At 32.7% G+C, this 14,767-nt stretch overlaps 2 protein-coding genes across 2 annotated transcripts; both read left to right on the top strand.

Moving 5' to 3' along the window:
• Window positions 1-2,988: 2,988 nt before the first annotated feature.
• On the top strand, window positions 2,989-4,465 carry LOC111040536. Its single transcript, XM_022324474.1, has 3 exons — window positions 2,989-3,013; window positions 3,421-4,104; window positions 4,182-4,465. Exons 1-3 carry the CDS (start codon window positions 2,989-2,991, stop codon window positions 4,463-4,465), a joined length of 993 nt encoding a protein of 330 aa, XP_022180166.1.
• On the top strand, window positions 4,363-5,860 carry LOC111040535 (zinc finger MYM-type protein 1-like). The gene is made up of 2 exons (XM_022324473.1): window positions 4,363-5,684; window positions 5,766-5,860. The coding sequence occupies exons 1-2, from the start codon at window positions 4,493-4,495 to the stop codon at window positions 5,858-5,860; spliced, it is 1,287 nt and encodes a 428-aa protein (XP_022180165.1). The 5' UTR covers window positions 4,363-4,492.
• Window positions 5,861-14,767: the final 8,907 nt, after the last annotated feature.

Genomic DNA, 14,767 nt, shown 5'->3' with positions numbered 1-14,767 from the left:
GGCTCACTTTTCGCTGTCCGTACTATAGTCTATAGATATATAGTTGAGTTTTCTAAAATCGTCATATATTCGATAGTAGAGTGCACCGACTCGATCTGGTTTCTTAGGGACTACTAACAAGGGCACATCCCAAGTGCTCTTACTAGGTATTATTATTCCGTCTCCTTCAAAATGTTCTACTTGTCTGTTTATTTCTTGTTTATGTTTTAAATGCAGTTTATACCTATTATGTCCAAGTCACTAACCACTTTTAACAAGCTTCCACACTAAATTGAATAAAAATGGTAAAACTATAATACAATGTGTTGTTTTGTTGAATATAATTTTTTGTCAAATGAATCAGGAATAGCTCACAACTCAAAAAATAAAAATAATTTTGAGTTGTGACACTATTCTTGCACGAAAGTAATGAAAACGTTCAGCAAAAATAATGACATATGACAGTTTTTAAGTCAGTTCGAGTGAAATAACATAGTTTAATCACATAAACTAAATTAAAGAGCAGAGCATTTTATATTAGAATCAATGAATACCCGAAAATCAACAATTTTGAATTCAGCAGTGGGATATTTAAATTTTCATTCTATCAATTTTTTTTGTAGTGGTAGCTTCTCATCTACTTTTCAAATTCAAACATATCTAGATTCCCATTTAAATATTTGGATATATTTTCTTCTTTCAACAATACGGTTTTTGTTTTTTTTTTCGTTCTTATGATTTTTAATCTTATTTTTTTTTTTGCACACTTCATTTTGACATATTATTAAAGTTGACATTTTTAAAACTTCGTAAAAAACAAAAATATTTGGATGGGACGAGTGAAATTATTTCCCAAATTTCCCGGGACGTGATATCGAAAGAAAAGTATCGATACTTTTACTTGGTATCGAATCGAATTAAAATACTCATATGAGGAAAATATCGAAACAAAATGACCGATATGAGTAAGTATCGGAAAAAAATATCGAATCAAACTAAAATACTGATATAGGTGAAATATCGTAACAAAAGGACCGATGGGATCTGAGAGAACCGACCCCAGTTAGATAATTTGTTTTTTCTAGAAACCACCGCAGTCGGGTATCGATGATCTTTTCAAGTAGTTTGCACATAGTATTCAATAAGGTAATGGGTCTGTAACTGTTTGGCTTGAATTTGTCGTTTCCAGGTTTTAATATCGGGATCACTATTGAATGTTTCCAAGCTTTGGGTAGCCTACCACAGTTCCATATTTTGTTGTAGATGTGTATGATGTAAGAGAGTGCTGAAGAAGGCAGATTCTGCAAGAAGATGTAAGGGATATCGTCAGGGCCAGGGGATAAACTGGAGCATTTGTTCAATGACCAATTTAGTTCGTATTTAGTTAGATATTGGGAGATTTAGATATACCTGGTCTTGTAACGAGGGAGAAATGTTAGAGATGTACTGACTATTCCTATTTTGTATGTTGTTAGAGAGGAAGGTATTATCGTAGTTGTCGTCAGAACAAATTATGAAATGTATTATTTTTATATTATCTTCATACTACTATTTTTAAAAAATATTTGAAATGCTCAGAATATGTTTTTGGTTTTTTTGGAATAACGAAGTTAAATATTTTAATAGTTATAATCTATACTATTATATAAAATTGTAAGGAGTTTTCTACGACCGCACTATCCAAGAAAACTACTGAAACGATTTGCCTGAAATTTTTTACTGTTATACCCGACACTGCTCCAGGTTTTAGTATCACTTTTGTCAATTCAAAATAAGTATAAAGTTATTATTAATTAAAATAAATGTGAGAAATAGTCGCTGGCTGAAAATAAATAACAATTAAAATCTCTAGCGTTGCCCGGCAACGATTTTGAATGTTATTTATTGATTTTTAATTGTAAGAGCATAGTTTGTGCTTCGTTTGATAAAAATTGTTTGATTCTTCTTATGAAGGTTTATTGGGCATGCTAATAGAGTTAAATTTCGTGTAAGTGGCCAATTCATTATCATGCCGATGCCGAGAACGCCAACAGCATATAGAAAATTTCTAGGTAGGAATGTATAACCTAAAATCACTAGTCTCAATAAATTAATCACTTTACCTACAAATTGTATTTATTTATCTAATGATTTAATTAATATCCTTAGTATACCCTTAAAGTACTTCATTAGTTTATTCTATAGAATATAATAATACAATTATACCTACTCCAAGTATCTATTAAGTTTTTTTTTATATGATTAAGGGTACTAGGTAGTTAAATTCCAATAGAATTATTATTAGCCTATATATACTTATCAACTATAAGTGTTAATATTAAATCTAGATGCTACTTTTTTTCGGTATAATAAATCATAAAACTAATATGATCTGAATTTTTATGATAGTGCTTTTTTAAATTTAAATAGAACCCAAGGAGTTATCATAATATATTAGGTTAACTTTCATTAAATAGTAAATAAATATTAAAAAATATATGTAAAATTACTGTACTATTTCGAAATATTTTATCGCCCTTAATTTTGTCTTCAAATATTTCCAGTTCCTCTTCAGTTCTTATTGGAAACATGTCATCAAGTGTAACAGAAGTATTTTGGTTTGAAATTTGAGAAGCAATTGTTTGGCCCATGGGCGTAGCGAGTATGGGGCAGGGGTGGGCAAGTGCCCCCCCCCCTGCACTACAAACTAAATTGTATTTCTTATATCACACGTGTAAGTTTTACGTTAAAATTGAAATATTAAATATGATATAAGTACATGAAGTCTAAAAATAGTTTAGTGGGACCGAGTGATATCTACACGTGTAATCGTTTTATATTTTATCGATTAGTCTATCTAAAGATTATTTGAATTATGAGTTAAACGCTAATCGTTATGTGCTTTATACATTAATATCAACAGCGATAGTGTCAACAATCAAGTGCAGCAGACAGCAGTACGTGCCGTTCTGTGTTCGCGTAAGTAACGAATATAATATATAACGTTTACATTTAATATTATTTTACACGATGGACATAAGAAAGTTTTTTGGTGGTAAGTACATATCTTGTTTTAGAATTATAAATAGTTACAAAGTAAAATAAATAAGTACAAAGTCTTTTACTTATATAATATATACACTATGTATTGTGACCGCCGCCTGCCGTAACTATGATATATTAAGAGGACGCTATACCCGCATGCGTTGTCATCGTCTTACAAGCATACAATATAGCGAAAAACTGTTTGCGCGGGACAAAACCACTCCCTTGGTATTTATAGTAGAATTACCAAAATTCCACAATACATAGGAAACAACTTTTTCTGTGTCATAGCGCATATTTTATGTTTATAATTTATTATTAATAAATTATCAACAACAAACAAATTTTTAATGCATTAAGCTTCGAGCCCTGATTATCACTTACATCATTATTTCATAAGTCTTCGTAATTTTTAAGGTCGAGAAAAGAGAAAATTGCCAGAAATAAGTAGTAGCGGAAGTGATGAACATGAAGGAATATATAAAATTCCCAAATCCTCCAACGAACCTTCCACTTCTTATGATCGCAATACCAGAAATGCAGATCCTTCATCTTCTAAAAAGCTTACAAATGAAGAACGTTTTGAAAATGACATAGGTCAATGGGTGGGACGGTCTAATCATTTAACAACATCTCAAAAAATGGATATCTTGAAACGTTGTTGGACGCCACCAGAAAATTACAACTTTAGTGAGGATGCTATTTCTGTTGGATCAAAGAGAAAATTTAACCATAGTTGGTTACAGGCCTATGCTCCTTGGCTTGCGTATTCGAAAATACTGAAAGGAGCTCTTTGTTTGTACTGTGTTCTGTTTCCACCGAAAAAAGTCCAAGGTGTTTTAGGTTCATTTATCATCAAACCTTTTACACGATACAAAGACATTCACGAGGGCTGTAGAAACCATATTTCCAATAATTGGCACCAAGGAGCAACCGAAGCAGCTAAAAGTTTTATGGAAGAAGTACCTATAAATATTATGATGGTATCCGGACACCAAAAAGTACTAGAACAAAATCGAAAAATTATTTCGTCCATAATTTCATATGTACTATTTTGCGGAACCCATGATCTACCCTTTAGAGGAAAAGGTCAAAATGAAGGTAATTGAATAAAATCATTAAATTTATAAAATATTGGATTATTTAAATTATTTATTTTTGATAATTTTTTGATGTAGGAGTTTTCTATGACTTAATTCAAATGCGAATTGAAGCTGGTGATCAGTATCTCCAAAACCATATCGAAAAGGGCAAGCGAAATGCCATCTACACATCTCCGCAAATTCAGAATGAAATCATCAATATAAGTGGAACATTAATCAAAGATTGTATTATTAATGATGTTAAAAAGGCTGTAGCTTTCAGTATAATGGCAGATGAGACCGCTGATATCTCAGGAACAGAGCAATTGTCTATTGGGATTAGATTTTTTGATGATGAGAAAAGGGCTATCAGAGAATAATTTTTAGGCTTCATTGAACTACATGCCATGGATGCTGTTAACATAGCTAGTGCAATAGATCATTTTATTCAAAACGAAGGTCTCGATGGAACGAAGCTTGTTGGACAAGGCTATGATGGTTGCGCAACTATGGCAGGGAAAATCAATGGAGTTCAAACAATTTTACGAGAAAAATATCCACATGCTCTATTTTTTCACTGTGCAAGTCATAAATTAAACTTGGTGGTCAATGATTTAAATTGTGTTCCAGAAATACGTAACACAATTTCAACGGTAAAGGATATCATAAACTTTTTTCGCGAATCTGTTTTACGTAGAAAATGTATCCCGAACATACCAGCATTCTGTGAGACACGATGGTCTCAAAAATATAGAAGTATTTCAATTTTCAAAGAAAATTTTGAGATAATTGTACATGCTTTAGATAAATTGTCAAAAGATGGGAACACTGCAACAAGAAAAGTTGCTTTTCAATTGTATGCTGTAGCAAATAAAAGTATTTTTATAATGAGTGTTATCCTCATAGCAAAATACTCTAAATTATTTGAGCCTGTTGTGAATGCTTTACAATCAAAAAATCTGGATTTGCTGAAATGCTCAAATTTTATAAAAAAAATAGTAGTCATAGTGAAAGATCACCGCGAACACGCTGACACAGAAATTCAAGAATTATTAACTGCTGCAAACTTAGCAGCTGAGAATATAGGAGCAGAAATTAATCTTCCTAGGATTGTTAAACAACAACAACATCGTTCGAATCCTCCAGCGTTAAATTCGGCTGAATTCTGGAAGAGATCATTACTAATTCCATACTTGGATTCATTAATATCCTCATTGGAACGGAGATTTTCTGATGAAAACATACCTGCTTTTTCACTTTTATTATTACACCCTTCGAATATGTTAGATATGAACACCAAAGAATTTAAACTTAAAATAAATGATTTTGCCAATTATTACCAAATTAAAGACTTGGAAAGTGAAGCAGAATTATGGTACAACATCTGGAAGGAGAAAAAACTGGCTAAAAGCAAACTATCAGACATGGAAATGAGTGAAGTAGTAGAAGAAACAGATATTTTCTTTCCTAAAATAAAACAAGCGTTGCATATTTCTTTAGCTCAGCCATGTACAACTAGCACTATTGAGAGGTCATTCAGTACGTTAAGAAGGGTAAAGACTTGGTTGCGTTCAACGATGACGGAAAACCGTCTGAATGGTAAATCAAAATAGTTTTTTTATATCAATGCTAATTAATAATTATATTAATATTAATCATATACAATGTAAATTATTTCAGGTCTATGCATACTAAGTGTGCATAGAAAGCTGCTAGATGAAAAAAAAGGAAGAGATGCAACAGAAAATTCTCAGCAGATTTTGCGAGGACTCTAGACGATTGTCATTGTTATAATTTAAAAATAATGATTAATGAATAATATATTATAAATAAATACTTTAAAAAAAAATTGAGTTTTAATGATTTAAAGTTGGCTACATCACTGCCCCCCCCCCTGATTGAAATCCTAGCTACGCCCTTGTGAAGCATTATCAATTTTAAAGAAAATATCCACTTTAGAATTTGCTTTTATGATCTGTATGTAGACTCCTATTCTCAAAAGTTTTAATGCCACCGGTCTTACATTACAATCTGTGTCAATAGATTTATCTACTGTTGTAAAACTATACGAACCATTAGAATCATAAGTCAAAGAAGTTAGAAATAATTTTAATCAGTATTTATTAGAATCACAACAGTTGTGTGGAAAAGTTTGTAGTAGAATAAAAATAAAGGAATAAATGATAGAAACAGAAAAGGACAAAGGGCCTCGCGTTGGGCGCCTATTTGTAGTAGAATAAAACGAAAGGAAAGGGGTAAAAGGTAGATAGAAGAAAGTGGTAGATTATATAGGGTGTATGTGTGCGTTTATCCGATTTTTACTCTACTACTAAATAGTTTTATGATTATGGAAGACATTAGTTAACATGTTTTGATTCGAATAGAAATATAATTAATATCACTTACCTTGCTTGAAGCAGGTCGATGTTCCAAGCTGTGGATGTCTCTAGCAGTCTGAATGGTTGATCGTGGTTCGATGCGCGATATTATTGCAAACTCTATTAGATTATTTGAGACTCTATTGAGCTCTATTTGAATTCTTATACTGTATTTATGGATAATGGAATTTGAAGAAGAGTGTGGATAGGAAATTGAATGGTAGGTTTTATAAATAAAAAATAGACGGTTTTTAATATAATATAGTCACAGATGTGAATTCAAATCAATGAGACCACAATAGGTATATTAAAATAAGCACGACTTAATGAAAGAAATGAGAAAGAAAAATATTGATTATTGTTTGAGGTTTTTTTGGATAAAGCGTCTATGGTATTGACGAGATACGTTGTGAGCCTTGCGTGCATGGGAAGACAACAGACTGGCTATGGGTCGTAAACGCCATGCATCTGATAGGACCTAGGAGCCCTATGTATGGAAAGGGACTGGGAATGGGAATGCCACTGGGAATGGCATGGCACTGAGACTGGCTCTGGAACTGGGAATGGCACTGGGACCGAGACGAGCAATGGCAAAAGGCACTGGCACTGGCTGTGTGTGCCCGTTACATGGGTAGCAGGTGATGCCCCTTCATCAGATGCCTGTAGCGCAGCATTGTGTGCGCGGCAAGTAGATTTTAGAGATTCACGCATGCACTGTATGCTCGTATGGCATGTATTGTTTGAAGTAATGGTGGGTCTTTAATGAATTTGACTTGATTTATATCTGACATATTTAATAGCTTTGTTATCGATGGTTTCGCGATATTGTGGCTAGTTGCGTCATCTCCGTTGGCTGCGCTACAGTCCTAATCGCCTTGTTGTTGTGGAGATGCCAATATCTTGCAATGGCGGTCTCATCAAACGTTTTCTTTTGATGTTGTTTGTGATATATAGATTTTTTTAATTGGTCTGGATATTTTGTGTCCGATTACGGGTGTTCGGCATTTTCAGATTTGATATGTTGCTGGGTTACTTGTGATTGATGGGAATAATGTTTTTATATCTCCTTGGTTCTTATGCCCTGCTATCGATGCCATTAGTTTTAATTGTATGCGGCTTCATCTTTTCTTCGGCGGCTCGTATTTTGATGAATATGTATTTCAGTAGCTTAATGTCTTTATGGTCGAAGAGAGTGTTATTGGTTTTACATCTGACCATTTCTAGGATCAGTGTCTGGCATGTCCCGTAGTCGTTATCTCGTATTGGCGTTGATCTGTGGTGTTGGACCATGGTTGGTGGTTGGTGGCTTGATTGTAGTGGATTGTTGATATTTTTCTCGTTTGTTGATGTAGATAGGTGGTGTTGAAGTGGATTTATTTTTAATAGTTGAGCTTATAAAGTGAGTCTGTGTATATTTAGATATTATGTATCCTTTTATGCCTATTAATTTTTGAGCGTTTTTATAAATGGTTATGTTATTATAGTTTTATATTATCTAGACATCTGGTTTTAATAATATTGTTCGTTGATGAATGGAGATAGCCAAGTCTTATTGTTGTTAGATAGGGTCAATGTGTATTTATTGTATAGGTACATTTTTTGTTATCGTTATATTGTAATTTATGTGTTTTATTCATAATGTAATATCTACAAAAGTTGTTGGCATCGATTTCTTCCTCATTAATTGTTATTATACAAATATAGATCATTTTTATTTTTTATGGAATCAGATCTACCTGAGAAGATGTTTATTTTATTTTTTATTTTTTAGAGTAGTGTTTGATAATATGCTATTGATTGGTTCTAAGAGATTCCAAACTTTGACGTATTATTATTTATTTGTTGATTGATGTAGATTTGCTTAGTTTCTTTTGAAATAAATACTGTAATATGGTTGCATGTTCTATCTTGTTACAAATAATTGAGTTTGCTTAATAATGATTATTAGTACCTATTTTTGGTACATTTTATTTTGGATATTGTTTTCATCATAATAAGTTAATATGACATTATTTTAATATTTATGATATAATTGTTTTCTATAGTGGTTGTTACTTGTATTGAATCGCGTGTCCCTGTATGCTATAATTACATTAATGTTACCCTAGTATTATAATTCAAATATCTATATCTATATAAAAAAAATTGTCGATGTGTTCTATTATTTAATGTTTTCCTTTTTTTTTGTGTTTTTATAATGTTTTAAGAAAACAATTTTTTTTATATTAAATTATTATTATATTGATCTAATAATGTCTAATTATTTGGTAGTATACAATAATTTATTCTTTTTATTTATTTATTAATTGTGATACAAACTATTTTGTATAATATGAAATATTTAAATTAAATTAATTTGTGTACCCAGTTTATACAATTATATTATTTTAAATGTAATTTAATATTTGACGCTTATTTTGTTACTCTAGGCATTACCATAGGGCAATAGAACTGTTTTGTGGTTAGTTCTTAAGGTTTTTATAATAATTTCTGTGATATTGTCGATATTGATGACCGATGTGTTGTGCGTATATCATTTGGTTTTAAGATAGTGTGTTTATTTTAGGTTTTTTTTTTGTATGTTATGTAATATATTTTGTAATGATTCGTAATAGCGATAATTTGTATAATTTTATGTTAAATTGGGTTGGTTATCGACGTTTATTTCTGTAATCTGTATCATTGTAGGAATATACTCGTGTATTTTCAATTTTGATTTTCACTGTTCAATGTGAATGGCGTAATATTTATGAGAATATTTTTGTTAGTTCATTTTTTCTGGGGTTTGTATTAATGGTTTTCATAATCAATAAAAATCTATGTCTATTAGTTTATTTTATAAGTAAGCTTGTGTACAGATTAATTAATCAATCATAAGTATGCATGATAAACTAATTCATAATGAGTTATTTTAGAATGCTACATATTTCATACATTCAGAAATTATTATTTTATTTCATGTTATTTTATATATTAAAAAAAATAAATAATTAGTATGTTTAATTTGAAAGTCAGTAGTACCTTTGATTATATGATTTTTATTTTTGATATTCGTGGAAAATCGTAATTACTGATATAATGAGAACACAAGGTAGTCATTTAAATTGGTCGTTTTTACAAGATCAATTATTTTCTGATATATTATTTCTGTGATTTTTCGTGATTTAAATTTGTATTTTGGTTGTTTTTTATTTTGCAATATTTTGCTGGTTTAATAAGAGTTATTTTTGTAGATGATGTGTGTCACAATTGCTCTACTGGTTTTAGTTTTTTAACTTGTTGTTCTAGTCTTGTATTATTAAAATTAGCTCTTAATGTTTCATAATTATATAGCTTTAACTTTTTTAATATCGTTATTCTATTTATAATAAGATATATGTATAATATCATGTATGTATATATAAAGTATATTTTAGTATGTGATTCCACTTTATCTCTTGTATGTAATTCTTGATTACACTTTCTATTGATGTTTTTTAATGTAAAATAGTTATTGTTATTGTTATGCATAATTCTATCATAGATATTATTGGATTTGGAATTTTTATTAATTATTGATCTAGACCGCCAGTTAATTTCATTATTTGGTTTGTGTGGTATTATAGGAAAACTGTGTTGTAAATTGTACAATATTATTTTGAATTTTCGTATTTCTTTATCGTTTTGTTGTTGATAGTATAGTTTCTATTTGTATTTCTTTGGTGGCTTTATGTTTAGATAGATATGTATTTTGGTAGCTTGATATCCTATTATTATTTATGATTGAAGAGAAATAATATTATTTTGAATCTTCGTATTTTTTTATCGTTTTTTTGTTGATAGTATAGTTTTTAATAGTATGTGGCGGCATCTTCTTTGGTGGCTTTGTGTTTAGATAGATATGGGTTTTGGTAGACTGATTATGGGAGAGTAAGTTATTTTATATTTAATTGATAGCGCTTATATTTATTATACCCATATAATTAGATCATCATTGGTGTTGATTCACATTGTGTATTTATTTATGTATAATGCAGAAATATAATATATTACAAGTTGATTTTTCGACAAAATCTTCCAAAATTAAAAACTGGTTACATTTGCAGATGAAATATCATCAAAAGAAGTTATTCATGAAGGATCTGAAAAAATGAAAAACGAAGTGTTTTTTTAGTTATCTTGGACTATTTAATTGCTGATTTAAATAGAAAAAAGAAATCTTGTTCTAATATCAACAATAACTTTGGTTTTTTTCTAAATTTAGAGAAAGAAGAAGCAGAAAATATTAAAATCTTTGCAGAAAAACTTATTGATATTTATCCTGATGATATTGAAAACAATTTCATAGAAGAAGTTTTAAAATTTAAAGATATAATTTGCAACTTTTCTATTGAAAACAAATCATCTGTACTTAACATTTTAAAAGCTCTCATACAATCTCAGCTTTCTTCAACATTCCCAAATGTTGAAATAGCTCTAAGAATCTTCCATGCTCTAATGTCGCTGGAGAAGTTTCTCTTTCTCAGTTCTAAAAAGAGTGAAAAATTACCTTAGGTCATCATTATCTAATGAAAAACTTTCGGCACCTTCCATATTGAGTATAGATAAAACAATGTTGAAACAAATAGAATAGGAACAAACAAATCATAAATTTGCTTAGGGAAAAGTTACCAGAAAAAAATTGATCTAAAACTTTTATATTCAAATAAAATATATAGTATTTTAAATGCCTAGTTATTCCAATAATCCTCATAATACAATTGTTATTGTTTTTTTTATCATTACACTGTAGACATTAATATTTAAATTAAAATTATAGTTAAAATATAAATTATTTTAGAAATTGTGGTAAAGAGGCGTTACATTTATTTTGCCCCCGACGTCTTTAACTCTTAATCTGTCACTGGGCCTCGTGTACAGTGTGATTTAACACCCATTCGATGTAAGGCACATAAGTAAGCCACTCACTATTGTGTTCAGAACAGTAAGACCGGAAAAGTCTACCAAGTTCACGCATCACCCGTTCTGCTGGGTTTGACTGTGGGTGGAACAGAAGTAAATGTTGGGGGAATACCTATATGGGACAACCAATTCTGCCATGATTTACTGTTAAATTGAGCGCCATTATCGGAGACAATTAATTTAGGTTTAACATAAGTAGAAATATAATGATCGATCATACGATTAGTCGTAGCAAGTTTGTAGCTCGTTTCGATGGATATAGTTTGACAAACCTTGAAAAATTGTCCAGGGCTACAAAAACATACGATACACTATTCCAGCAAGAGGGAAGAGGACCATAAATATCAACGAATGTACGATCCAGTGGATTTGAAGATATAGCACTTTGCATTACTCCTTCAGACCGAACCGTGCGACATTTAGTACGTTGGCATAGATCACAGCGCGCTAGAATGAACGAATCCGACGGTGTAAGTTTGGAAAATGGCACACTTCTTTCAGTACTGCAGCATATTTTCTGGCACCAACATGTCCATAAAACTCATGTACAGAAACGACTACCGATAGCTGATGAACCGAGGGGATACAAACAAGCTATTGTTCACTAGAAGGAAATCGCCGAAAAAATAATACACCGTTGTGAATTTTATAAAATTTGTTATGTGTGCCTAATGGTGACTCAAGATCCATAAATATAATAGCTAAGCGAGAATCGGTGAATTGATCTCGCCTCACAGTTTTGAAACTATCAACCAGTTCTTTTGGGAATTTTGGTGGAACATCAATTGTTAAACGGAAGATGGAGGGCATATCATCGAGTGGGACTTCATGTCGACCCACTGGATCCCTAGACAAGGTGTCTATGATGTTATCTTTACCCGGACAGTGCTCAATATGAAGATCATACTCTTGCAGTAATAAGGTCCATCGGGAAAGTCGTGCATTACGAAGACGACAGTGGTATAAGAATATTAGGGCTTGATGGTCAGTGAAGACTGTTATTTTATGTCCCAAAATGAATACACGGAACTTTTGATAAGCAAAAACAACGGATAAAAGTTCAAGTTCAGTAATGGAAAAGTTCCGTTCGGCAATACACGACTTGCAAACGCTATTGTTCGACGTTCACCATTCTCAACCTGATATAGTTCAACGCCAAGCCCTATTTTTGAAGCATCGGTTTGAAGGCAAAAAGGTTGGGCGAAGTTAGTATGGACTAATACATGATTACCTAACGTGGCATTGACCTGATCGAATTGTTCCCGATTTTCAGCACTAACCGACCATGACTTATTCTTCAATAAATCAATCAACAGAGACATATGTGAAGCATGATGATCAGAAAATTTACGATAAAAATTACAGAACCCAATGAACGACTGCAACTCCTTATTATTTCGAGGATAAGGGAAATCATTTACGACCTCCAGTTTAGCAGGATCCATACGAATGTGGGAGGGTGTGACAATATGACCCAAAAATTTTATCTCTGGACGGATGAATTCACACTTTGAAAACTTGAGGGTCATACCAGATTGACGTATTTTTTCGAAAAGATTCCTTAATAGTAGAAGATGTGCCTCATACGTTGTATTTGACACCAACATATCATCGACGTAGACGTGAACATTCTCTTCCTGGTGGTAGGTTGATGCTGATGGTAACCTTAACGCGGCTTCTAGTCCTTATCCAAAAGCAGTGTTGCGAGATATTTAAACCAAAAGATAATCTCGTAAAAGAATATGTTCGTCCATCGTATACAAAAGATACATATTTACGGACCGATGGATGCAAAGGTATTTGCCAGTAACCCGATGAAAATCGAGACTAGAAAAAAAACGCATGCCGTGAAAACGAACGAGTAATTCATCAAGTGGTTGAGACGCGTCACGGGTTGGTACTATGATTTTATTGATTCGGTGGGCATCCAAACACAATCGAATGGATCCATCAGATTTTTTCACACATATTATGGGACTAGCATATGGTTATGAACTTCTTTCAATCACCCCCCACTCAAGCATACGGTTAAGTTCCTCTTCTACTGCAGGCCTTTGAGCATATGGAATTGGATATGGGCGGATCTTAAATGGCTCATCGCGAACAACATTAAAACGACCGGTATACAGCCTGTTACATCCTGAGCGATTACTAAATATGCAGTGATATTCGGATAATAAATCAAGGAGTTGAGACTTGTCAAGAAGAGACAGCGATGTGATACCTTGTATACGCTGTTGTATATTCTCAAATGGTTCAAGATGATCAGGACGATCTGAAAACTTGTCTGAAGGTTGATTTGATTTCAGAAGAATTGAGGTGGATGAGATAGGGCCTTGTGTTAGAGTGAAAATAACTGGGACATTAGTTCCAGGAATGTGACACGACGTAATGGGGTCAACACCAGGAGGTATCATCACTGGAGAGACCCGTTCTCGTTTTCCGACACATTCAGTTGGTTTACGCGAGGTCGCTGAAGAGAGGGAGGCGGTTCACGTTGGTGGTTATTCCGTGAGTCATCAAACCGTCGGTTATTGTTGTGGTATCGTCCACGATTATATTGTGAATTGCCGTGTCCTCGGGACTGATTGTAAAACTGTTGGTTATTCGGATGTGGATGATTATGATGCTGTATATTCTGTTGTCCATTGTTCTGGTATTGTTCGGGCTGTGGTTGGTCCCAAAAGAATAGCAGATCATCCTGGCAAGGTCGCCATCTATGACAGTTCGATCGTGGTTCGATCCAAAAAACTGTTTAATCGAACTGCCCCCGTGGCCGACCGCCGCTTTTGAGCAAGGTCGCCAACCACGAGCCGAGACCTTGATAGGCCGGAGCACCGTGGATTTGATTGTTCATTATAATAAATGCATACACCAGGAAGAATTAATAACGAAGGTAATACTAATAATAATAATAATAACTCAAGACACAGAAGTTATGTGAGAAAACTGATATATTGTGAAATTGGTGCCGAGAAAGCTCAACAGGGCGTACAACTCGGATATAATAAAAATAATTTACACAACGACGAGGCACAACAGATACTTATAGTATAATAATAAAATATGTATAACAACCATGCCTAGATCCCAATGGCTCCACTGAACGGCTACCGGTTGCAAGCGAAGAGAAGGAAAAAAGAAGAAAACGGTCGCCGCCGCTAAAACGGGTGGTGGGAAAAAGTATAATTCTAACATTGATTAAAATAGTTAGGTATTGTGATTAAGGTGTCGCCTGCGATGTGATTGTGAACAGAGGTGATGTGGCGTGCGGGTGGTGGTGCGGTGGATCTTAGGTGCAGTACACGCGGCGTATTTCATCTAACATACTATTCATTATCAGGAGGTATTTTTGTTACGTTA

Source organism: Myzus persicae, unplaced genomic scaffold (genome assembly GCF_001856785.1).
Source record: "Myzus persicae strain clone G006 unplaced genomic scaffold, MPER_G0061.0, whole genome shotgun sequence".
Taxonomy (NCBI): domain Eukaryota; kingdom Metazoa; phylum Arthropoda; class Insecta; order Hemiptera; family Aphididae; genus Myzus; species Myzus persicae.
The sequence above is the reverse complement of the archived record's forward strand: the minus strand, read 5'-3'. Positions and strand labels throughout refer to the sequence as shown.